General features: G+C 43.2%; 1 protein-coding gene across 4 annotated transcripts in view; it reads right to left on the minus strand.

The window, feature by feature from the left end:
• Positions 1-24,681, minus strand: part of TNS3 (tensin 3) — a 241,833-nt gene extending 217,152 nt beyond the window's left edge. For all 4 annotated transcript variants that reach the window (XM_075052342.1, XM_075052341.1, XM_075052340.1 and 1 more), the window contains exon 1: positions 24,367-24,681. In XM_075052342.1, coding sequence (XP_074908443.1) covers positions 24,367-24,462 — 96 coding nt within the window. In that variant the 5' untranslated portion in view covers positions 24,463-24,681. The remainder of the gene's footprint in view (positions 1-24,366) is intronic.
• Between the last annotated feature and the right edge of the window lie 329 nt (positions 24,682-25,010).

The following is a 25,010-nucleotide window of genomic DNA, read 5'->3' on the forward strand; positions in this document are numbered from 1 at the left end:
TGTCCAGAGGAAGGCTGCTTTCTTTTCCTCGGTTTAGATCCCAGGGCCAGGTTTAATTAGCAGTGCAAGTACCCTACTACTGTTCTGCCCAGGTACTTCCAACAGCAGAGGTTACTGAATAGAGAGGTTGCTTCTACCATCAGAGACTCAGCCCATTCCTTCTCATTTGACCATTTTGATGAAATGTCAGCATTTTGATGAAATAGCTGAAATGCCAAAAATGCATTTCATTTCAGTTTGGGTTTTCAATAATCACTCAAAGCAGACACCTGTTCAGTAAGAGCTGTATTAAGGTCACAGCTTGTTTTGCATAGATCGCAGAACAGTACTGAACGGACAACAGCATTTGCTTACAGCTAATCCCTAGCTGCATTAGAAGGGGACAGGCGGGGGGAACAGTTTGTCACAATACCACTGACTTGAGGTAGAATTCAATCCATGTCTTTATTCTTACATCCAAAGCACCTTGCCATTTTTCAGTGAGTTATCACTGAAAGTGATATACAGTGAAGTGGACTGAATCTACAACTACATACAACAATTTTTCCTAGCATAATATAAACCCATGCCCAGGTCTTGTAAGCCCCATCCTGTCAGCCACTGCCTTCTCCATACAAAGAGTAAGAGGAACTTCTCTACATATTCATTTTAGGATTCTTACTTCCATTCTTACTTTAGGATTCTTACTTCCCAAAACTTCAGAGATAGGAATTTTTGTCCCTTTTTCAGAACATCTTTGGTATGGATAGAGAAATCAGGGAATCATGTAAATAACTACTTTGGAGTAACTGACTAATTGATCAATTTTGAAGAGTGCTATGGTTTGAAATAGGGTTTACCCAACAGTGACTCCTTCATTTCTAGTGGAATTCCCTGCTATACTTTTTGTCCTTTCCACCTTGAATACTCTTTGGGATCAGTACTGGTCCTTATTTCTTCTGTATGTACTATGTTTCCTTTCTTTATGGCACCTTTTTATTATCTTCACCTTTGATCACCAGGTATGTAGTTGCTATTAGAGCCGATGTATATGAGCCTGCTTTACTTTTTTGCTGGTGTCCACCTTTTTGTCAATTATGATTATGCCCATCCTTTAGTTGAACAGCACAGTTCATCCCAACTGGGCTCCACTCCCAGCTTCCTCCCGCCCTGCAAGGCCAGTAGCCCTCAGAACCTGGGGTGCCTTTCTGCCACCAGAGTATTTGCACATAAACTCTGGGTAGCACATAAAGCAGAATGACATTAGTTTCTATCTGTTTGTTTTGGTTTTACATCTGCCCTTTTACTTAGCAGAAGGCTTTGTATTTCCATAAATACCTGTATCTGCACAGTCATTTTACATCCCCCCCCTTTGCAAACTTTGTAATTTTCTTCTCTTCATTCCATTTTTAGCACTACCTCCAGATCATCAGATTTCATATTTAATTCAGAATTATTTAAATTCATAGTCAATGTCCATTAACTTTGATTTTAGCAATAAGGCTAACTCCTGTTTAGCCTGGGCTCTTTGTAGATAATACCTAACAAAAAGGTTTTGCCAGCATTTAGAGGAAGGAATCTAGCAAAAGTAACTAACAGATTAGAAACTTCCCTGAACACTAACATCTTTCTTCAGTACAAATCTTTACAATGGCTTAAATAATTTGCACACATTTTGATGATGTTTTGGTCTTGAAGCATTTATGCCACCTCTTTTTGGACTTCAGCATCCACAGTGCTGCAGGCAGACAGCTGTAACACTGCCCGCAGGGTCTGGCTGTCCCACAGATAATTTGTGACACCTTCTTCTGCAGCTCCATAGGCAGCTATTAAATGTATGCAACTTGTGCATCTTAAGATACACCACTGTATATCTTGAACCACCTACTTCCATTCAGCTCACACCATAGCCTCACATACACCATGCTCCCTTTCATGTCAATGACCAGGGAAAGACATATTCAAGACAAACGTGCCTAGTGCTTCACTGTGCTATAGGACAACAAAATCGCTGCAAATAAAGACTGAGAGGAAGGAAAAGAATTTAAAATTACACAGAAAGATAAAACATCAATCACTTTTCTTATTCTATTCACACAAATATCTTTCTCACCAAGAAAACTTGGAGATATAAAAAAACAAAGAAAGAAAGGAGTGCCAACTAGCAATAAAAAAAACCCCATACTTGCAACATGGATTTAGCCACTGACATCTAGAATATACTGTGAGCCTGAGTAGCTGTGTCTTAGCTGATTATATGGGAAACCATCGGCAATACACCAGTGACCGTAATACGAAGGACACAATCAACAGTGTATCGTGTCAAAGCATTCACCTTCTCTGTACAGTGGAAATGCAGACAATTATGGCTGACACTTGAGAAAAGAACCCCCTTGAAAAGATTAGTTGCAGTGACTCTGGCCCTTTTCCTCCATTAAGGCCATTCAGATGTTTAACCAAATCATCCTATTTTCTGAGGCTGTACTGAGCATTTTGACGCAAGAGTTTTCAACTCCTGTTTCAAGCTTGCCAGTCGACAGCTTTCTTCTCCCTGAGGGATACATGGGTCAAATGCCACCTGCCTCAAAAGGTGAATCTTTTACTGTCTCTAACAATCAGCTAGAACAGTTAAAATCAGAGTAAAATTACTTTTAAGTTTTATAGTGAGATAAAGATTCCAGTAGCACTTCTGCCTGTAACCTGGATATACTTTATAAAAAATGTTTAACAGTAATAAAGGTTTAATTATCATGAAAGAGGATGTAAATGTGTTGAATTTATATATACTCCTCTTAAAAAGCACCCCTCAGTGGCATGAGAACTGCCTGAGGTTTTTAAACATGCCTATTGCAGAGCATCCTCATGCAAGTTTGCCAGATTTTTCTGACTCAGCTTTGGCTGGAGCTGTTCATTTATTCCCAGAAGCCTTCCAGCTTACTATAAAACATGTGCTTGTTTAATGCTTGTGACAAGCTGGAAGTTCACAGTAAGCTGTAGTGCGAGAGGCAGCAGATCCCAAACAACTAACTGCAAGAAGGCAGGCTGTGGTGGCCTTGCACGATGCATTTGTCTTTTTTTTTCTTTTATTTTTAGTTTGGTTTTGTAACATTACTTCTAAGTACAAAAATCCCCTAGCTTTAGATCTCTGTCTTTTGTGTCTTCTCTAGCAGTTTTTAAACTCAGCAACCTTAATCCTGGACAGTTTCTTCAGGTTTCCTGAAAACAGGAGTTAGCTGGAGGATGCAAACTATACTAATGCCTCCATCAAAAGATTACCATCATGAGAGCACATCCTTGCTCATCAAAGAGCTCACTCAGGAGACTGACCTCAAGACACTAAAGCACAGGAAAACATATTTAATTCACTTTGTTGTTCATAGAAATCTTTGTTTTAAATGCACTTACTACTTCTCTTTCCTCCTTTCCCAAACCAAAGGGCATTCACTTAATTGTCTCTCCACAGCCCAAACCACAGTAAAGAAACACAAGCATCTAGAGCACAAAAGAGAAAAACAATGTTTGCCAGAGCTGAATTCAAACTTAACATTGTCCTTAGGTGATAAGAGGGACACACATCAACAGAACAGTTCTGCCTTTCACAAAGCTGCCAAAAATTTGGCCTCTGCCTGCCCTCTCCGTCTTGCCAGCTGCCCTGTACCATGGCAAGGCTCCATTAATCACCCCATTCCTGGTCAACAAGGGCTCCTTCCCCCTCACTACCTCTCCCTCTGGAGGCATGACAGTAAATCGGCTGAAAACCCGGGAGAGTATCTTAAAGACAGCTGAAGTCCTCTGATTGAACTCTGTGCTAGTGAAAATTCTCCCATTCTCTTTTTCTTCACGTTCTAAGCAGAAGTTAGCATTGAACAGCAACCTTTGAAGGAAATCTTCACCGCCTATGTTTGTGTGTTGTGTTGACCAAGACCCACATCAAATTACAAGCACGCCTGAGGGAAGAGAAGCTTTTCTGTCTCTCATTCATTTCCTCCGGATTACAAAAATACTGTGACATCTGAAACAAGATTCTCTCCATCACTGATGAACATGCCACCTCTCATGTTTTGCTGCTCCTTTTCTAATGCCAGGGGAATCAAGGACCAGCCAAATTCACAGCTACTGACTGAACCCCAGCAGAGAAGTACAGAAACCAGCAGACGGAGACTAACTCGGTTAGGGTCAAGCGATGGCCGTGGTAGCCCAAGGGAGGGGATGGAAGGGGCCCTGGGATTCACAGCAGCGTGCAACAGCTCCTTCCAACTGCAGAATAGAGCCTTGGAAAAATGTCACACTTGCTGTATATCAGAGTCAGCCTGACAGCTGACACAACTTATTTTATGGAGATAGCTTGCTTACAACTTAAAAATCAGCAGGAAAGCAAGCTGGAAGGAGTAATAAAGCAGGCATGTAATGCTGAATATCTCTGTGCTTGCAAGTCATTCAGAGTCACTTCCCCTGTCTTCAGCAGTGCTGCAGTACAGCGTGAAATGGCTCCGAGTTTGACAAAAATGAAAGTCGGGCTCTTTGGCACGTGGCACCTGACCCAGGGAGACCTCTCTCACCAGCACAGCCAGCTTCCATCACAGGTAGAAGGAAAGAACACTTGGTATAACCAAAAGCAGGATGTATTACAAAAACTATCATTACCACAAATGTTTCTGTTTCTGGGAACGTTTATAAAATTTCTGTTCAGGTTGCAGTCTGACAGATCCCAGACTTTCTCTTTTAAGCACTTCCACTTTCAGCAAAGAAATCATCAAGTTAAATAAATACACGCTCTTCAGGTTGCAAATTTATTTAGGATGGTTACAGGTCACGGAGGAGCTATTTATAGGCCTAAGGAAAAGATACTTGCATTTGTTCTTGGTGGTGAGTTTGGGGTTTGGTTTTGCTTTCCTTTGGGTTCTTTGTGTGGGCATCCTTAATATGTAAGACAATAACCATTACCTTAAATATAGGTGGTTTGTATAGGATTGTGTTATGGCTTCATTCTTTTGTTTCGGTTACAAGAAATAACACAATACGCAGTCACCTCGAAAAGTAAGGATAAAAAGGAATGTAAAAGCATATACAGGGAAACAAGCGGCAGTGATGGTTAATTAGGGAGAGTGAAAAGGATGGAGCAGTAGTGAAAGGAGATCAAGTCACAAGCTGTTCACGGTAACTGCTACGAAACCATGTAAACATGTAAACACTGGAATACAACTAAAAAGAGAGCCAGCTTAATTAGTCCTAGAATGAGAGGAGCTAGCTTTTTTATGTTTAAAAAAAAACCCAAACGCACACTTCCTCCTGAAACTTCCAACTATTCCCCAGGAATGAGGCCGTGCCTGGGAATTGCCCATGGAGCGGGAGGACGGCAGCGCCCTGCCGCTCCGCTCTCCGCCGCCGCTGCGACAGCCGGTGATGGCTGATACCCCAACCCTGGCAAAAACCACCTGCCATCTTCTAAAGCTTCCATGTGGAGGATCCAACACATGTGCGCGCCGTTCATTTTTTGCAGGCTTTGTAATAAAAATCGCCAAACACGGGGCTGGAATCATACAGGAAACATAGAAAAGGCTTTTGGCTAATCCACGTCGGGATGCCTGCTAGGCTGTACGGTGCTAACTTCGTTTGTGTGGTTCGGTCTTCAGAGATGTAGAGAGGAATACGGAACATTTAATCCCAAGGCCATATATTCCAGTAAGTATTCTTCTTTCCTATGAAAAATTTTGTTTGCCTATTTAATCCTTTCACTTCCCATGGAAATATTCTATATCCTTCTACTCTTTTGGTAGTACAGTGTACTTTCACATACACACAGTAACCACATTCCTTTTTTGTCTTAGCACAGCCAAGGCAAACATGACCATATACTTCTGGCTTTCCAAGCAAGAAGGTACACAAACAGAGTCAATTGAACTTAAACCCCGTGATGGTCCTAAGCGTCCAAGACCACTTGCAGCATTTCAGCAAAATTATTTATACTCTGACATTTTCTAGTGGGTGCCTACTCAGAGGCTCAAGACTTTTTCAGGAATGCAAAAGGAAAAGTTCCTAATACTTTACTTTGAAACAACCAGGACTGAGAAACACCTGCACTTGCAGACACACATTTAAATGTGGTAGAAGCACATGCGTGTGTGAAAAACTCTTCATTTCTCCCCTCGAAAACGATTAGCAATGTTTTTTCCACAAGCATCCCAGATTAATGCAACTGAATTCAAAGCAATGCTCTCCCCTTCTCAGCTGGAAGACAAGCCCACAGCTTTCAGTGCTGCTAGGTAAGTAATTAGAAATCAGATGACAAAGAGACATATTAAGAACCCTTAATTCACACTGAATAACAGTAACTAAGGTTTATATTCTCAGTCATGGGAATTGAAGTTTTGGGAGATCATAATTGCAAGTGTGGAGACTGGGACAGCTTATTAACAGGATTAAGTTTCTTATGTAATCACAACTTTCTCTTTTTTTAACCTCCATTCTAAGGTGCTGTGCTCAGAGACTTCTCCTATACTTACATTTACACCCTCACAATTTGGCAAGATCTCCAAAAAGCTATTAGAGTTGATTCTTTAGTGATATACAAAGCAGACACACAAACCAAACACTGTTACATTCTTCACACACGGGTGAAAAGAATGTATAAGTGTCAACCAGATTATTTTGACCTAAACAATTTTTCCTTTTGACCAGTAAGGGTGCTGAACTACAGCTCCATCCTGATCCTACAGGAACGCCAAGATCTCTTCTCTCTAAGAAAGCCACATCTGTCACAGTTTTTAAAACAAAAATATCCAACTCTAATAGAGCAAGTAGAAATCACTTTACCAAACCTTAGCCAGCTAAAAGCTGGCCTTCCAGTTTAAACTGTCTGAGCTCCCTCTGTAGTCAGCAAAGAGCAGCAGCCAATCTTAACATGGGTTGAATAAATCATCTTCTGGGATACTTAAGTAGGAAGCCTAGATTCTTAACGGCCTAGATGCATACATTTTAGATAAATATTAATGTAAGCCAATACATACATGTTACAGAAATTTATGCAGCTTGTGGTAAGTTCTCTATTCTTGGTTTTTCAGCTTTTGCTCCCTCTCCCTGTCCCTTCCCCACCCCATCTCTAATTTCCTCAGCTATTTTTCTGTTTCACTTCTCGCCCACTTTTCTTTGCAGCTCTTGCTTTCACACCCAACCTCTGGTCCTTCCTGTTCAAGATCTCCTTTGCTCTCTCCCTTCCTTTTTGAACCTCGACATACAAATCATTCACTCCTGCCTCCCACTTCAGAGTCCCCCCAGCTCTACCCTCTCCGTTCCTCTCTCCCAGTCGCCGAAGGTTTAAGGTCAAGACAGCGATCAAGCAGCAGCTTTGTTACACAGATGGGGTAGGAAGAAAGCAGAGGGAACAGTCGTGTCTGTTAAAGGTCAGTTTCTCCTTCTGCTGAGAGCTGAAAAGAGATTGAGGACTGAGCCTGCTTGCACAGCTACCAATCGGTAATTTAATCAGTAAAATCTCTGGCCTGACAAAACGGTGATCCTTCACAAATCTAATATAGGTGCAATTAAAGAAGGCATGTGGCTTTGGATGTGTTAAGTTTGTTCTCTAGTTCCTGATGCCAAAAGACCCTGAGTAAACATAAAACGTCTGCTTCTCTGGCATCTTTAGATGTATAAACCTTGTTTACATAAATCTGGCACGGCTGGGTGGACCAGCAATCAAAATTGTGCGTTTCAGGAGGGCACCAGATACCAGCTTGCAGGCAGATCAGGAAGTCAAGAATAAGATACTCTTCCTGTAGTAACTCACGGAGTACAGTTACAACAGCTGAAAAGGAAGGAAATGATTAAATATTTTTTTCACTAAAAACTCAAGTCTGCTGGAACGGAATGTAATTTTAAAGCAAAAAAAAAAAGAATTAAGTTATAATAAAAATTAGTTAGAAACGGAACAGAATTTGTTTATTCCTTCTGGTTTATGAATATACGGTAGTTCAGGGTCCTTTTGTTGTTGTTGTTGTTCCTTCCCTCAGTACAAATTAAACTTTTAAAACAGGAACAGCCAACCTTTGGGTAAATGGTCACAGTTTCGGTGCAACTTTTCTCAGGATCTCCAGAACCAGTTTGAGAGGGATATCTTCTAACTTCCCATAGCAACACCCTTGTACATCACAACAAGCAATCCCACAGCAAACAGCGGGTGCATCGCAGGGGGGGAGAGAAAGGCTGCCCAGGAGGAAGGCGGCAGTAATGGGACTCGTTTTCCTTTGTTCTTCTCTGACAAAACTGTTGTGGCCAGGTATTAGACCTAATTAAAGCATACAGAAGACTTGCATATTTGTTTCCATGGCTGTTTCCCTTCACCAACCACTGCCGCAGGGTTTGGTTAGGGCGGACCACATCGCACACAAAAGCCGGGGAACTAATACAGTCTTCAGTGGCCCTAGACCCGTGTAACTCCGACGTTCCCTTTTCTTCTTGTGGTAATTAGCCTTGATTAGGCTAGATTAATCGCCAGCTGAAGTGCTGGAAAACCTTCTTAGGACTCTTGTGGAACTCTTCTTAGGACTCTTTTGCCTTCATCTGCTTCCCCACGAGCCAGTCCTTCCCAGACTTCACTTGCTCTGTTTTCACCTGGCGCTTTGGAGTACAACCAGACGGACGGACACCCGTCCAGCTGGGTCTCGACCCACCCACCCCCCCACGACATCTATCTGGAACCTGAGGGGGAGAGGGGAGCAAACGAATCAAAACCACAACTTCTGTGCCACATAGCAAGAGGCCCCAGCGCAGGTAAGAGTGTCCTCGGTCCAAGTACACGTGGTAATTCCGAACCACGTTGGGTTGCAGGGCTTCCCACTCCGTCTTCGTGCTGGACCCACGCTGGTCAGAACCGCGGGCTGCTGCTACCACTGCAACCCCCGGGTTCATAAGGAAAGCACGACGTTCTCAAACCCACACCTCCTTCCCAGCACTGGAAAACCTTCACCACCAGCAACCCACGTGGCAAATAAGATACTGCGGCTGTTCAGGGATATCTGGATCAGTAACAGCGGGAGCAAGCAGAAGGGCAAGGACCAGTTACAGAGAGGTCCTTCCTCATGAAAGGTCTGGGGTTGATGTTCTGGCTCTAGCAACCCAAGCAGAGATTTGCTACTCCGAGGGAGTCAGGATTTCAACCCCTCCTTGATCTTCGTACTTGTCTTCTAGATAGATTTGACAGAGGCTAAACAATAAAATAATTCTCATCTCCTTGAAAATTATTTTTGCACCTTCGTAAACACCTGTCCTTTCAGATGGTTGTAACACTAGGAGAATGTGTGCAAAGTGCCCTGAGGCAGAAAAAGCCAGAGGGCAAAAGCCAAAGCACTTCTTTGCTGACACTGATTATTCAGCTCCCAAGGACAGTCCTTCAGGAACATACAATAAATGCAGTAAACAACACCAAACTGCTGCACCAAATCTTTTCTTAAGTCTGCCGGAAAGCAAGACATGATGTCGCCTTTTGCACTTTTTGCAACTGACGGCACCATATCGTCTCAAAAGCCTGGACTCTCTTCCCAGTTAGCACTGCAGCTAAACCCAGTTAGCCTCACGCTGCCTGTGCAGAATGAAAATACATCCCTGTGAACTGACTTCTGGGTGCACTCTGCCAGTTATGTTTGCAACCTATGATTTCTGCTACATCCTCAGAGTTGTATGTATCTGATGCTGTAATTATCAACTTTTTCCTCCTCTTGCACTTTAATCTGAGGTCTCAGATGTCATCCATTTGGCTCAGAAGAAGCCTTTCGCTACAGCAAGGCTTCCGTTTTTCCCACACTCTGCACGGTATTCAGCTGTGAGAACTAGGCTTGCAAGTATTCCACAGCTCAAGACATTATGTCCCAGTTAAACATTTTCATACGTGATTTAGAAGAAAAACAAAACAGGTTATAATCCCATATGTAGATTTGTACCTTGTCCTCTAATGTCATTTGCTTCTCTTGTGTAGGTTTTTGCATGACACCTTTCCAGTCAAGTCAATGGAAGTCAGAATAAGTGTGCCTCAAAATATACAAAATCCAGCAGCCCATGAGAGCATATTATAATCCATACTTTGAGGTGCTCCTCCAGTCACCATAATATCATGGCCAGGACACACAGTTACACTGAGTACAGTATTTTTCCTCAAGCCCCCAGTCTCTGTGTGGCTCTGAGGAATGTACAGCATGACTTCAACCAAAGGAAGGAAGCTCCCTCTTAGGCAAAAAAAGTCCCGTTAAGAATTTCTAACCCATGTAAGCAAAGACTGTACCCCAGAGTCATTCCATTAGTGATTTAGAGATGTATTTGATCTAGCCACTGCTAAAACTGGACATACTGCACAAACTGTGAAGGGAGCACTCGGTGCATCCAGCCCTCTCCAGCAGCAAGGCAGACTCTTAGCAGGACTTTTGGGGAACATGGTTTTGGATGTTGGCATCCCAACTCCTTAAGTTAAATACCTGAGGTTTGAAAATTAGTTGAAAAGCCTCTCCAAGAGAGCAGGCTATCAGCCAAGCAAGGTGGACAGATGAAGTATTAACTGATGCTGCAAGTATCATTTTAATCCACATGTCACACACATACAGAAAGTATTTCTTACCTGGTGGGACCAGGAAATGGATAGATGGGTTTCAAAATTATTGTTATTGTTGTTATCAACAACAGCAGCAACAACAGCAACTCACCATGTAAAAGGTACTTGGATTTCTAATCCACTGCATCCCCAACGCCAACGTGTACACTCTGAGAGAGTCAGAACAGGGCTCTCCTGTAGTTTCATTTAAGAGTAAGATATAAACCCCAACATCCTGATGCTGCATGTTGATGCTGAGGTTTCTGATTTGTACATCTGATATTCACTATAGACATTATAGACCACATATACTCTAGAAAACAAATAGCTAAGCTAAATCTAGAACACATGTAAGGAAGCATATGAGCTCAATGCAAAGATCTTCCTTCACCACTAAGTGATACATCCCTTTTTGTCACTACCAAAAACTACAATCACTACTGCTGCATAGTCAACCTCCGTCTTTTTTCATGCAAAGGACTGAGACAGCACAGAAAAATGACACAATATGAGGCTAAACCAAGTCCCTATAAGGACTCTATTATTTTTCAATTGTTCTTCTCTATACTGAATCTCTGAACCATCACAATGTTTTCATTTATTTAGAGTTTTCAGAAAAGAAAAGAAAAAACACCTCAGAAAAAAGCCAATAACCCACCTTATTAACAAAGCAGTAACACTTTACTGGCCCTCCTTTCCTAAGTAATTTGATTTTTATATCCATTAAGAACTTATCTTCAATGGAAGCATGATGAAGTGAATAGTCACTATGTGTCTTGCTGAACACCCTGAACATTTCTGCAGCTCCTACACTTATTAGATCAATATTTAGTCTGCAAGAAAGAGCATACATGAAAAATAGCTTACACAGAGCAGGCAAAAGTCATGTGGAGGGCGAAAATGCAGAGCCTTTGAAAAGTATTAGCATTATTTATATAGTAAATATTTCTTCAGCATGATTTTTTGTGTTTTCTTTCTAAAATGTAGCTTACAGCAAAATTATCCCTCTTCAAATAAGGAAACAGTATTAATATTTGGACCAAGTGAGATTTAACTATAAATTCCTCTGCATTCCAGAATCCAATTATCCCCTCAGCTAAAAGGACAGTATAAAGGGTGGAGTGGGGGTGGGAAACCACCTATGTAATACGATTTCTAAATTTTACCTTATATACTGAGGGCAGTCAGATTTCTTAGCATCTAGGAGAATATGATTGACAGCTCAATGTCCAGCTTGCACATTTTTTTTAAATCTGCAGGTATTTTCAGAAGAATGCTTTCAATGCACTCTGATTTTCATAGAGTTTAAGGCCACAATATGAAAGTAATTAGAAGTGTAAGTCTTCCAGCGACACCAGTAATATTTTTCAGCTTTCTATTTTTAGGATTTCTTGGCAAGGTTTCCTCTCTAATCCTGGCTCCCAGTTTCTGTATAATGGCCCAAACTGCCAACAGGATCTTAGAGGAGGAATGCCTTGTGGCAATTTTTTCTGACTTATTACAGGAAGGGCAAAATGTGATTCTCCCCCCACTGTTAGCCAAAAACAGAGGTTCAAAGAATTTTCAAGAATCCAGCAGCCAGCAGTCCATTCATCTGTGTCAAATCCCTGTGAATTGATGCTTATTCAAGTTGGGATCCCAGCTTCATACCACAAACTCCCAACTCAAATTTTTCTTCTCAGTAAACATAGACTGAAAACGCACTTTTCATATTTGCCCTGTCAGTGTTTGACAGGTATAAGCCATGTTTTAGTTTGCAGTCACATCCGAGATACAAAGTGTTGAAGGCAGCAATTCAATTAAGTAGATCTTTAGCTTTAAAAAGTGAGGTGATAATTGATCAAAACACTGAAGATAGCACTGAAATGCAACTGCTGTAGTATTCACAAAGATTCTTGCTATTTATTTATTCCTTGCTTTTATTTTTTGTGACAAATTATAATACATAAATTTCTTAATGAAAATTTCTACAGTATGGGGAAGCAACAGAGAAAATATGAATACTTATAAGGAAATCAGTAAATCCACCCTGTATTTCATAACCGCTACTACTTTAAAGTATTTTGTGCAAAATCCTGTGCTAAGGTTAATCATTCTCATCCTGTTTTCTCACTCTCACCATTTTTCAGCCAAAAGTTAAGACTGTATTTTTAAATCTTGTGAGACAGTCCTTTGCAGCTAACTTTATCTGAGTTGGAATTAAAAGGAGTGTAAAACAATTTAAACTGAAAATACTGCTCTCTGGTGGGTTCCACGTAATGCATTTTTCCACCTAATGCCCTCCGATATTGCTGAAACCAGCTCAGGTTTGCTATGTTTTTGAATGACATTCCAATGCTGTTACGCTGACAACTTCAACAGAGCTGCAAACCCCAAGAAGCAGCGAGCATTGCCGGAATCTCAGGCAGAGCTGCCTACAGCTCAGCTTCTGCCCTTCTAGAAGAGCCTCTGCCTCTCAAGATGGGGGCCAGCCACAATGGAACCAAGTACTTGGTTCTGGTCAATGAATTCTACATTTTAATGAATATTTAGCATCAATTGCTGTTCAAGATGGATTGCAAGGGGGAAATAAGATGAATAAGGAAAACATCATTTTGCTTTCAAAACAGTATTCTTCCATTTCTCCTTCTATGGATGTTCCGAGCACTCCCTAATCCCAGCCGATTTGTTAAAAAAATGCTCCTTTTTCTGTGAGGATAACAGCAAAGTGCCATGGTTTGGTGACGCAGAGGCTACCTCATCACTCTTTTTGAGGGTTCTGTCAGTGTTCCTTTTGTCTAGACCCTCATATCTTGAGAGTCTTCATGCTACATGTGTAAACTCATTCCTAAATAGGAATTCTTTCCAAATGAGGGCTGAGGAAAGCAAAGCCATCCCCATACTGTTCCAACACAGTTTCGCAGTGAAGAACACCACAGCTTTTGCTTTCAGATCGCTGGTTTTAAAACACCACAACCCACAAACCCTAAAATCCTTCAAGTTTTGCTCAGTTTGAGCCAACGGATTCTCTTCCCAGGTGGGGACACACTCAATGCAACTAAAACTACCCAGAAGTCAATGGGAAATAAGTTAGGACCGACTTGGGGAAAAGTTATGGGTCAGATGTCTCATAAGCCATTAACAGAAGACACACTTTGGTGTCAGAGTAACTGCGAACCTCAGCATCCTCCTACTTGGGCAAGTTACAACCACAGGACCTCAGGGCAACAGCTCGGGCACCAGATGTCCCTCTGCGTGACTTCAACCCTCCTCAAGTTCGCACTGCCACCGGTGCCGTAGTGCTGGAAGAGCCGAGTGAACTGCTACGCTCACAATCAGTATTTTCATGTGAATATAGTTCTTCTTACAGCACCCATCAAAAACACACATGCGCAAAGTAGCACTTTCCCCTGCCCAAGCACAAAGGTGAGAAAAAACTGCTCCTTAACCTTAAAGACAGGCTAAAAATACAACCCTTTGTTTAACCACCCACCAAAATTACAGCTGTATGAAATCCTGGTCAAAATCCCCAGGTTGAACTCACTCATCTTCTGTATCAACCTTCCTTCTCTCTCGCACGTGCACGTGTGCGCACACACGCACATGTCTAGGTCCTGGTGCCACCGTGCAGATGCTTAAATGAAGCCCTTGGACCCCTGCATTCAAGACCACCACACGATCAGCCCATCGCTGAAGCGCCATACTGAATTCATGGATGGAAACCCCATGAACTGACATTGCAATAAATCTACAGAGAGCCTTCATAAATCGTACGGGGAGCCTTCAAGGACAAAGACCCGAATGGTTTTAATTTCCCTCTAAGTGATAGCCATAGTTAATACCAGATTTGGCAGGAAGCAGGCATTCCATGCCCGTTGGGCTTATACGGACATGAAAAAGAGTTTATGTTTGACATTTGCTTTAAAAACATAATGAAAACCTTTTGCTCTTTCAAGTCCCAAACTTGCATTAGTTTCTGAGAGTCTATTACTTTAAAAAAGCATTTGTTGGCTCTGATTGCTTGGACAACTGACAAAAAAGCATTAGGAGTAGGCTCTTCGTTAGTGTTCTGTAGCTGGATGACAGAGTACAGGGAGCAACAGAAACAAGATGCTGAACAGCACATTCACCCTCTGTCCCCCTTACAACTGGTTTTGATAAATAAGAAGTGGCTTACGACATCAAGCTCTGATTCATCACTGGCAGCTCTCCATCAATTAACAGAAAGGAAAGGACATGTAGTATTTCCACAAACCACCCCAATTCTCTCCACACGTTGTCACATACAGCCGTCTGGCCGGCGCGCTGGTGGCACAGCCGAACGGTATGGCGAGTACTGGTCAACAGTAAAAAAGTAAAAAAAAGCAAAAGCAACAGCTTTTTTTTTCCATCAGCTGTGCTCCACCTTCCTGCCAGCCGCGTAATGGAAGGCGAAGGCCCCGCAGCGTTAGATGCGTTGGGGGTAGGTCGGAGGGGGCAGGTTTGGGGATGGCAGTCTTCTCGGGGCTGAAGGGACGAAGGGGGAAGGCCAGCTGGGTCTGAGAACAAGAAGCAGCAGTTCAACAGAGCTCTTGCAAGTCCTCTAGTCAAAACATAACCAACCTGGTTCCTCCATCCTGAAATCTCGACGGAAACCAAAAAAGATCCATCTTGCGCGATGTGTCGCAGCTCCTGAAAAAACGGCTGACTTCACACCATGTGTAAGGCAGCCTGTATAAAGGCACAATTCAACTGTTAAAAATCATGACCTCGGGAAAGGAACAGCTCTGTGGTGTGCCCTAGATCCATCATGATCATGACTTACTGCTTTATGTCGCATTACTTAAAATTAATACACCACCAGTTCAGCCATGTGGTCACATACATTCTGGGGTTTGCAAGTAACTTGAGATACCAATAACAACCAGTGTGGGCATGCGAATACATTCACACATGTACTCTCACACGTACACATGCAGATTACGTGCCGCGTTTTGTAAAAAATATATGCATTAATTTTCTTTAAAACCTAAACTCTTGCTACAGAAACTGTACATATTCATACCCGGGGAGTAAAGGTGCAATTAGGATTATCATTATAACTTAAGTGTCCAAGAAGTGAGAGAGAAGTCCTAGCTTTGGTGACCTTAAGGGGGATCTGGGACATCGGTAACTTTTCTTAAAGCCCACAGGGTCCAAAAGGTTCTAGAAAACAGTAAGTCACCTCAAGGTGACTCTTATATTATCAGCTCTCCTTGTATTACCAGGTGGTTGAGGTTGGAAGCCAGAAAAGACTGGGATGGAATAGGGGTTGGCCCTTCCGCAGAGGGAGCAACTTCCATGACCAGCTGGACCAGGGCCAGCGGGAAGATCTACAAACCAAGTACAGCAGGATGACAAATCTGTGGATTAACAGCAGCATTGTCAGGGAGCAAGGCATGCTCAAAGCTGGTCATCACACGGGATTTGGGAATGAACTCTATTTTCAAAAGCCAATTCAGAAATACCAGACTGAACCACCTCCTGACCATCATGATTTGAAGTGGTCGTCCTTGCCGTAGTGAGCTTTGGAGGTTCGATAACAGTCCTTACAAGAAAATGTACCAGATGGCTGATAATAAGTAGGAATCTCAAAGGCTTTGAGACAAAATTCACTTTACCCTATCACCCTAAAGACTTATTCCTTTAGTTTTATGTGTCTGTTATAAAATGAAACAGGCCAGGAATGAATGAGAGTGCCTATTCACTTCAGCTAGCTGTGGCTTCATTCAATTTTTTCTCCCCAGACGTGGGACAGCTCTGATAAACAATACTGGCAGTTGACTCTCTAAAACATTTCACATCTATGTTATTTGTGATAGCTGAAACAGCTATTTATGCCCTTAATCCAAAAGGGAAGATCCACAAGGCAGTGGTATTTGGCTTTAATTGCAAAGACCTTATCATAATTAAAAAAATAGCCAGGAACCCATTATTGTAGAAAGCAGTATTGACGGATGGTTAAAGCACAGATAAACTGAACTAAAAAGATCCCTTACAGGCTGTGCTACCAAGTTTTTTTGCTTAAGTGTCTTTTTACCATTCCATTTATTTCATTACAGCCAAGATGAAAAAGTGCTGTGTTGTGACAGAGGCAATGGCAAATCTGCAAAATTGCAATCAAAATGATAACTTAAAAATTCCCATACTTTTTACAAGTGACATCTGAGGTTGTTGTTTGCTTCATTTGAAAAAGAACCTCTAGGACTTTACATACAAGTTTTATTTTGGATATGCTACTAATTTTGAAGGTAGAGGTATTCTCAATGATCAGCCCAACAGATTTCAAACAGAATTTTTAATTACAGTAATTGTTTCAGACATAAAGCATAAAGGTGTACATGTACATTTCGGGCGATTCTCATACTTATTCTTGCTGTCCTTCTATGGTGATACAATTTGTGCTGTGCTGCCTTCTATGTCAAACTTCCTTTCCCATTTGATCTTACAACTGGCAGGTCATTGAACAAGAAAACAGGGTATCATAAACTCACTCCATAGTAATTCTCCAAGAAAAATGAGCTACAAGTTAAGCAGAATAATAATTTCTGACTCAGCAATTGGTGAAATAGTAAGGCAAAGACTGTGTAGAACGCTAGACAACAAATGCAAGAAATCCTGGGCTATTTTAATGCTTTTTTTCTAAGGACAAAAACATTATTCAAGTCCTAAATGGATCAGCTGCCAAACAGCATCTCGTAATGCCTTCAGTTGTCACAAAGCGGAGTCAAACTCCTCTCCCCGCCATCTTGCAAGGAACTACAGAGGGCACAAACTAAGACAAAAATAATCTCAACCCCTCACACACACTGAGAAACACCCAGCACACACTCAGCACTGGGCACATGCTTACTTTTTACATTCCCACTGTGTTTACTTGAGTTAGCATGGCAAAATCGTGTTTAGCTGGAAAATCTAATCCCGCTTATTTTGGCTCTTTATGTATTATAAACAGAGCAGGCTGGAAGGAGGAAGGAAACAAAAAGTTAGTGCACTGCTGTCTTCTCTTCATCTGTTTTTAAGAGAAGGCCACTTCACATTTGGGGGTTTTTGGCCATGTGGAGGGGAAAGGTTTTTCCCAGAAGTCATCAATTACAGAAAGTGGCAGGTCACATAAAATGAATTCACAACACGAAGGGAGCTGTAACATCCAGCCGCCGAGACTCAGTCTTGTCATAAACTACATACCATAGCCTCCTTCCTAATGGTCAGACCTAGATAGTGGGAATTCACATAAATAAAGCAGGAGTACAGCACACGAGCTTACAGAGTTTCTTGCAAGCTGTTAGCTGGCTTCTAACTTAAATCTCCTTTTCCTCCCTTGGTCCTTCCCATGTACCCCTCCCCAGCCCAGCCCATATATAGGAAAGTTAACATGAAGAATATTGTTAACTATCACCCATGCTAAAGATGAAAAAGCTCCCTGAAATCTAAGTTTAATTTTCTGCAGGGAGCTTGTATCTTAACTGCCAGGGCACTATATCCTGCATAAATTATTTCCTGGATAAGAGGTATCTTCACTTGCCTGGAGTTTTTGAGCAGTCATTATCAGCTCTGCATGACACTGAACCAGGATTCTTAAGCCTTATTTATGTGTTTTATGTTGCACCAGTAGTCTCTTATAATGCTGTTCAGAGATCGACAAAGAGCTGGGTTCGGCACGGAAAGTTTTGTTGCTGTAAGAGCCATAAAACCAGAGCCCAATTCAGCAACTGCCAATACTTAGACCAGGGCCTGTATTACACATAAACAACTAAGCATGTTAAAGTATGAAATATCAGGGTTAAACAAGTGAAAATCTGTACCGGGACAGATCGCGGATACAGTTTCACGCCCAAGCATCATGTGATCCATGTATATTTTCCCACATCAGGGGAAAAAGGAGGGCAGCGGGCGAGAAAGCTGGTTTTGTATGGGTATCTGAGAAGATGCAACAAAGCAAAAGGAAGTATCAAGTAGTTATCTCTTTGGAGGAAAATATAAGAGGGAGTAATGGTAAGTGTTGTTACGTTTGGGGAGGAGGGGGATATTTATCACATCCAGCACCATACATGGGTCACTAGGGGATCAAACATTCCTAAACTTTAATTCAGTAAAATAGCTTAAGTCACTTTTAAAATTCATTTTCAATTTCTAGAGATGTCAAGATCACACAAGCCTGTAAGTATTTTATTGTATGGGAACAGGCTTAACAAATTGCTTAATGTTCAAGTGCTTTGTTGAACGAAGAACCCTGCTGCTGGAGCTAAGTACACATCCAACCACAGCAGACTCATGACGATTCCTCAACCTCTTACATGAGTAGAGCAGAGCTGAGGAGGAGGGGAAATGCTGCTAACGCTTTACTTTTTCATGAGAGAGGCCAGGAGTGCTCAGGCACCAGTGCTACTCAAGCATTTATTAAAACCAGCAGGAGCTCTCTGCTCTTGGAGGGCCAGGGATCTGCATCAGCCCCGAGGTGAGGAGGAAGGACCAGCTGGAATGAAGGAGAAATGGGAAAAGGGGCATGACTCTCATCCGACATATCATAAAAGAACTCCATGTTTTGAATAACAATTATGATCATTTACTCATTGGTTTGGATGATTAAACAATGTGTATCAGTGATGGAACTGTGATCTGAACCAGTTGTACAAAGAAAACAGCTTTATCAAATGGTGGGGTGACTGAAACTATTTAACCTCCTTGCTTTTAACCAGCTAGATTTGAAGCAGATTTTACCTACTTGTGTTCAACACATTCATTTCTCCCTCACTGTTTTCTGAGACTTCTATTCTATCAGTTTTCTGGATAACCAAAGACTGTCCATGATCCAGGAAACTTCCCCATTTGGATTTAAAAAAAACAGAACCAACAACGAATTTTCTTTTAGAATAATACAATTTCACATTCATAGTCTGTGGGAAGAAACAATTCTGAAATTATAAAGCAACAGCAATGCTCAAAGTAACCCACAAACTCTAAAAAAAAATTTGTTTTCTATTGTCAGCTTCATGGGAAAGTTGTTCATCTTACGGGATGTCACTTGAGGGCAGTAACTGAGCCATTTGGGGAACTTTCTCTTTCCTACTATTCACTAAATATGCTTCTGGAAGGAAAAAGTGTTTTAAATCCTTCTTTGCTTATCAGTTCCTCTAAGAAATTATTTTTGTTAAGTTTTGAACGTGCATTTATTTTTTTCAAAAGAATCTTTACTTCCCTCTTGCTGGAAACCACCATAAAACGGGATTAAAATGACTGAAAACTATCCAGCCCATTTTCCACAGGACGTATCACAGCTGTCAGACACAAGGCAGGATACTGAAGTGAAGATGTAATTCTTTCCAGTAACAGCCATTATGTTTCAGTGTACTTCACCTGTCTGAGAACGCTTGGAAACCTAACTGATAGAGCAGCTAAAATTGCTTGAGGTTTTTGAAAAGCTTTTTCCCCTCCTTGGTCATTAAAAATATGATAGACAACTTGCACTTAAGGAACCAGACATTGTGCTGAAGACCCTGAAAAGAACTCCAGTTGTGTACTGTTACGTAGCCTGTATTAGGCTAGCTTCCACTTTCCCCAAGATTCTCACATACTAAATAATGTTAACGACAGGGACACCATTACATGAATTAACCTGACTGGTTAAATAATAAAAATGGAGTGGGAACAAGAGACATAGTCTAAGGGATTTTCCATCTACATACGATAATAAAAATGATGCCACTTTCATCTAATGAATACATTCTGGAGGAAAGAACACATTTTTTAACAAAAGGGTGATTGGCCCACAAGATTCATCAGCTTCCTGAATAGGATTTGACTAATAATGCCCCCACTGGCTGGGTCTTCTACAGTTGTCATCACCCTGGCCTGCAATCTGCACAGAGGACCTAGCACTGGCCAAAAAAAAAAAAATTATTCTTAAGGATTCTTGTTGTTTTATCCTGACTTTTCTGTTGCATAACACAATACAAGGAAACGATGCTAAAGACTTCTGAGCTTGTGGGCGTTTGGGGCCAATTCTGCTATTTGCTTAGTATTGAATCCAAAAACCCTTTAAAATCTTTCTTCCTGGAAGAACTACTTTTCTTCCTATTCTTTCCATCTGTACAAATAAGTCTTCAGTAGCAGCAGCCAGAATATTCCCGCAGGGAGATTATGGACTGTGTAATATTGGTGACTACTCTCTGGTGTAGAGTAGCATCCTCACGTTTGCACACTTTCACGCAGAGTCAGCCATACCAAGATAGAATATGGAGTCCTGCCGTACAGAGAAGAGAGTAGGGAGATCCATTTGGACTGTCCTTTTTCCTTGCTTTGCACAAGTGACAACTCATTACTTAAAAAGTAATATGCTTCAGTGGAAAAGCATTGCACTGTGGATCAGGAAGCCTGAAGTCTTTTATGTATTTGCTGAGCTACTCCGAAAAAGTTACTTTATTTACTTTACTTTGCACTTCAGTTTTCACTATTGGTTTTTTGCTGCTGATATGAGAGAGCAGGACTGATATACTTTTTTTCTTTTTCAAGAGAATATTGGCAATGCAAAACACAGGTGTTTTTAATCATAAAATGTTATGAGCTGTAAAAAACACCAGTCCCTGAAATCATCAGAAACTATATGCAAAGAAGTTCCTATCTCCCACACTCAACTTCCAAGGGAAAAAAAAAAATCCCAAGAATTGCTCCTCTAAGAAGTCTGAGCTCACTAAAGATTGTTCAGGGAGTCTGACCTCTCTTATGACAGTATTATACACAAAGAAAAAGAAATTTAAAGACGTGGTTAAAAAGTAAAGATGAAGACAATCAGTCTTCAGATAACACTGGGATCTGCTCAGGAAGGATTGCCTACAGAACATGAGCCAGGGCTGGTGCTTGCATTCAGTCCTGGCTCCAGTCCAGACTGAACAGGGAATTCAATAGTCACTGTCACAGCAGCCCCTCACAGAAAGCTGACAAACTACCCGAGGATGAGGCCTAACTAGAAAACAGAATTGCATACCTGTGGCATTAGTGCCAATTTTAACTTAGTTTAATTCTATTGATTCCAAGAGGAAAACACTTGTCTAGTGTAATCATACTAGAAAAATCTACACACTCCCTTCAAAATACAAAACAAAGAAAACCCCTCACTCTTTAAAACACCTTCCTGGAGTCAAACGTATGCTATTTTCCCCTCAACTTTGTGTTAAGACCTTTTGGCCTATTCTGAGGCAGAACGTCTAATATTACAATTATTTCAACCACCCAGTGGTAGAAATTCAGATGGCCTATTGTATAATTATATATCTTCCTGCTGGAAGAGGAAGATCAATAGAAATTCAACAATATAGAAAGCTCATACTTTAAGCTGTTGCTTGTTGTCTCCTTTTTCATGTTCCAGATGTAAAATAAAGCCACTGATGTTAATACATCCTGCCCACATGTTTTCTGTTCCATAACAGCAGCATAAATTGGAGCCTATGCCAGCTTTGTAGACTACTCCATCATTTGAACTCATTTTATAACCAATATTTTGAGAATTACTGGCCCAGCTTCCCCTATCACTCATACTAACTTAAAACTGATGAAATGCAATTCATTTCAGGAAAGAAACTCTTGATTTGTACTAATATATAATAAGAGAAGAACGCAGACTGTCCATTCCATGGAACTTGGTATGAGGGTGGCGAAGCTCTGCTTGGCCCCAGCAGTCCCTGCTATATCCCTACGGACTGGTACTAAGGAAACTACCAGATTTCTCTACCTTGTTGCTTGGTGTTACCCTCTCCCTGTCTTTTTAAGTGTCACAGAAAGAGGAGTTTAACATCATTCAGCTTGTTCTCTTGAACCTGAGCATTGAACCCAGGAGCACCTGACCCTTCAGGATATCTTAACAAGGAAAGGAAGAATCAAGAACAAACTTGGAAGTAAAATCTAGCTTAAAAGGTGTTACTCCAAAGCGATATTAATTAGCTGGAGAGCCCTCTGAGCAGCAGACTCGAAATTAGCAGCCCCAGGCAGCCACAAAGAAAAGCAAGAACCGGAGTGTAGTGGGGCAAAACTGTCATGGTAAACAGGTATTGCAGCAGCGTGACACTGCTTCTGAGCAATAGGGTTACCCATCCCTAAGTCCTGGTAACGTAAGTGCTGGCATGAAAAAGAGAACAAGGCATGGATTTTGCTCCCAAAGCCATATAGCATGGAACATTTTCTTAATGTTCAAAGCAAATCTGGAGTCCTGGTACCAACTGAGTCACTGCACCATGACCAGTTAGTAATCCTCCCTCTAGAAAAGCATGCTCCGTTAAGATTCGAAAATTGGAGCTAAGAGTTACTAGAAAATTGATATTTATTAATCCCTGGGGAAAAAAAAGTTTGTTACAGTAATTTCTCTTTCCACTGTAACATTATGATTTTCAGGTTTAATATTGTGCCTAAGGTCACAGGCTAATGTTTCTTTGGCAAGAGATGACTGGAGATCATTGTATATGCTGTCAAATGGAAAAAAGCTCCTTCTTCTAATTCCGGGAGAAGGCAAAAAATTCAGCCCTTTAAATGAGTCACTTGTCCACAACTGAACACTGGCCATCTTACACCTCAGAGGAAAGCAATTCTGGCAGGAAAACATAGACTCCGATATCTCCTTGGCAGCTTTTTATAATAAAACGGTTATTTGAAGCTGCTTGGCTTGAGACGTTAGACACAAGAGCGATGGAGATGGTTTCACAGATAGAGTGCACATGAGATGGTCAAAGGGAGCTTTCAGTGAAGATTGGTCAGTGCATATCTCCACAGTTTAACACTTGTGTGGTATATTATTCATGACTTTCTGGGGAAACTAATCCTAAAAGGTTTCACCATAAATGGTATGTTTTCAGAAGGGGTTTGAAATGAAAGAGGTTGCTCGCTTAAGCACGCGAGAGCCGAGGGAGGCTGCCATAGCGTGCGGAACCCCGGTCCGCAAAACCATTTAAACACATGCTTAAAATTAATTTAAATCCGTCGCTGAACGAAGCTTTCGGAGGTAACCCAGAAGGAAGCGCAAGAAACTTCAAAGCTCCCGAGGTCTGCTTAGCAAACCAGAAACAGGGACGCCTGAATGAGCCCCTGGAATGAGTCGCGGAGCCCCTCGGCCAAGGCTCCGGGGAGGCTGCGGTGCTGCCCGCCGGCACCTGCGCCCAGCGGCCGCTCTCGGGGCAGCTCCTCCGCCTCCGTCCGCAGCCAAAGGCAGCCGAGAGCAAACGGGCCGGAACACCCGCAACTCCTTCCACCGGCTCCAACCCTCGTGAAAAGTTGCTACGCGTACTTCAGGACGACCGGCCCTTCCCCTCCGTTTTTGGCCACCCGTTTTTTCCCTAACTGCCCCCCCAAAAAGCGATTTAAAGGCTCCCGTTCCAGGGGGAACGGGCACCATCTCCCGCAGACACTCGCTCCCTCCCGCCCAGCCGCAGCGGCGCTGCCGACCTTGCCCCGCCGGCTCCCCGCCGCCACCGAGCCGGGAGAAAGAATAAATTAAAAAAAAAGCGAAACGGGCCCCAGCGGAGCCCCGGGCCCCCAGCGGAGCCCGCGGCGGGAGTTAAACGGAGACAGGCGCCGGGTCGCCGGCGGAGACAGGCGCCCCGGGCTCTGCGGAGCCGGAGCCCCTCGGCCGGGCCCAGGCAGGGCTCGGCTCCCGGCTCCCGGCTCCCGGCTCCCGGCGGCGGGCGCAGGCGCCTCCCCGCGGCCCGCCTCTTCGGCGGCGGCGCCGAGCCCGGCGGGGGTGGTCGGTGGTCGGCGGCGGCCCCGCGGCAGCGCCCCAAACCCGCCCCGCCGCCCTCCTCCGCGCCGGGGGCCCGGGAGCGCGTCCCGCGTACCTGAATCATGGTCTCGCCTTCTCCCGGCGGCGAGCGGCGGCGGGGCAGGGGCCGCGGCTCCCTCCCGCGGCACGCCAGGCTGGCCCGGCCGCCCATGGGGCGCCGCCGGCCGCTCCTCGGCTCCAGCGCGGCCCCCCGCGGGGGCTTCTCTCGCCCTCGGCCCGCTCCTCACATCGGCCCCGAGGCGCCCTGGCGCGGCCGGGTGGCGGGGCTTCCCCGGGCGGGTGGGCCGCTCTCCCGGCTCCTTCCCTCGGCGCTTCCCCTTTTGTTACCGGGCTGCCGAGCTGACCACACCGTGCCCCCTCCGGGGCCGGGACGACAAATCAGAGAGCCGGTGCCGAAAGCTCTTGTCTCCAGCTGGGGAAACTTAGCCTTCCCTACCCTGGTGGGAGGGTTTTTTGGATCACCGAGCGGTATGGATACAATAACAGCGAAAAGTCGTAACTCGCAAAAAAAACCCACCCAGCCCGCTTCGGAGGGTGCGCGGGTTTTGTGCGGGAGAAGCCAGCTCCCCAGCGAGCGGTCTGGGGCTGAAGGGAGCTGGTAGTGCCCAGGTCACCGGAGGGAGAACAAGGGGCATCGGAAGTCGGCACCACGGGCGACTTTGGAAACGGGTTTCCGAAGGGGAGAACCCACAGGCTTTT

This window comes from Buteo buteo, chromosome 20, assembly GCF_964188355.1.
Source record: "Buteo buteo chromosome 20, bButBut1.hap1.1, whole genome shotgun sequence".
NCBI classification, from domain to species: domain Eukaryota; kingdom Metazoa; phylum Chordata; class Aves; order Accipitriformes; family Accipitridae; genus Buteo; species Buteo buteo.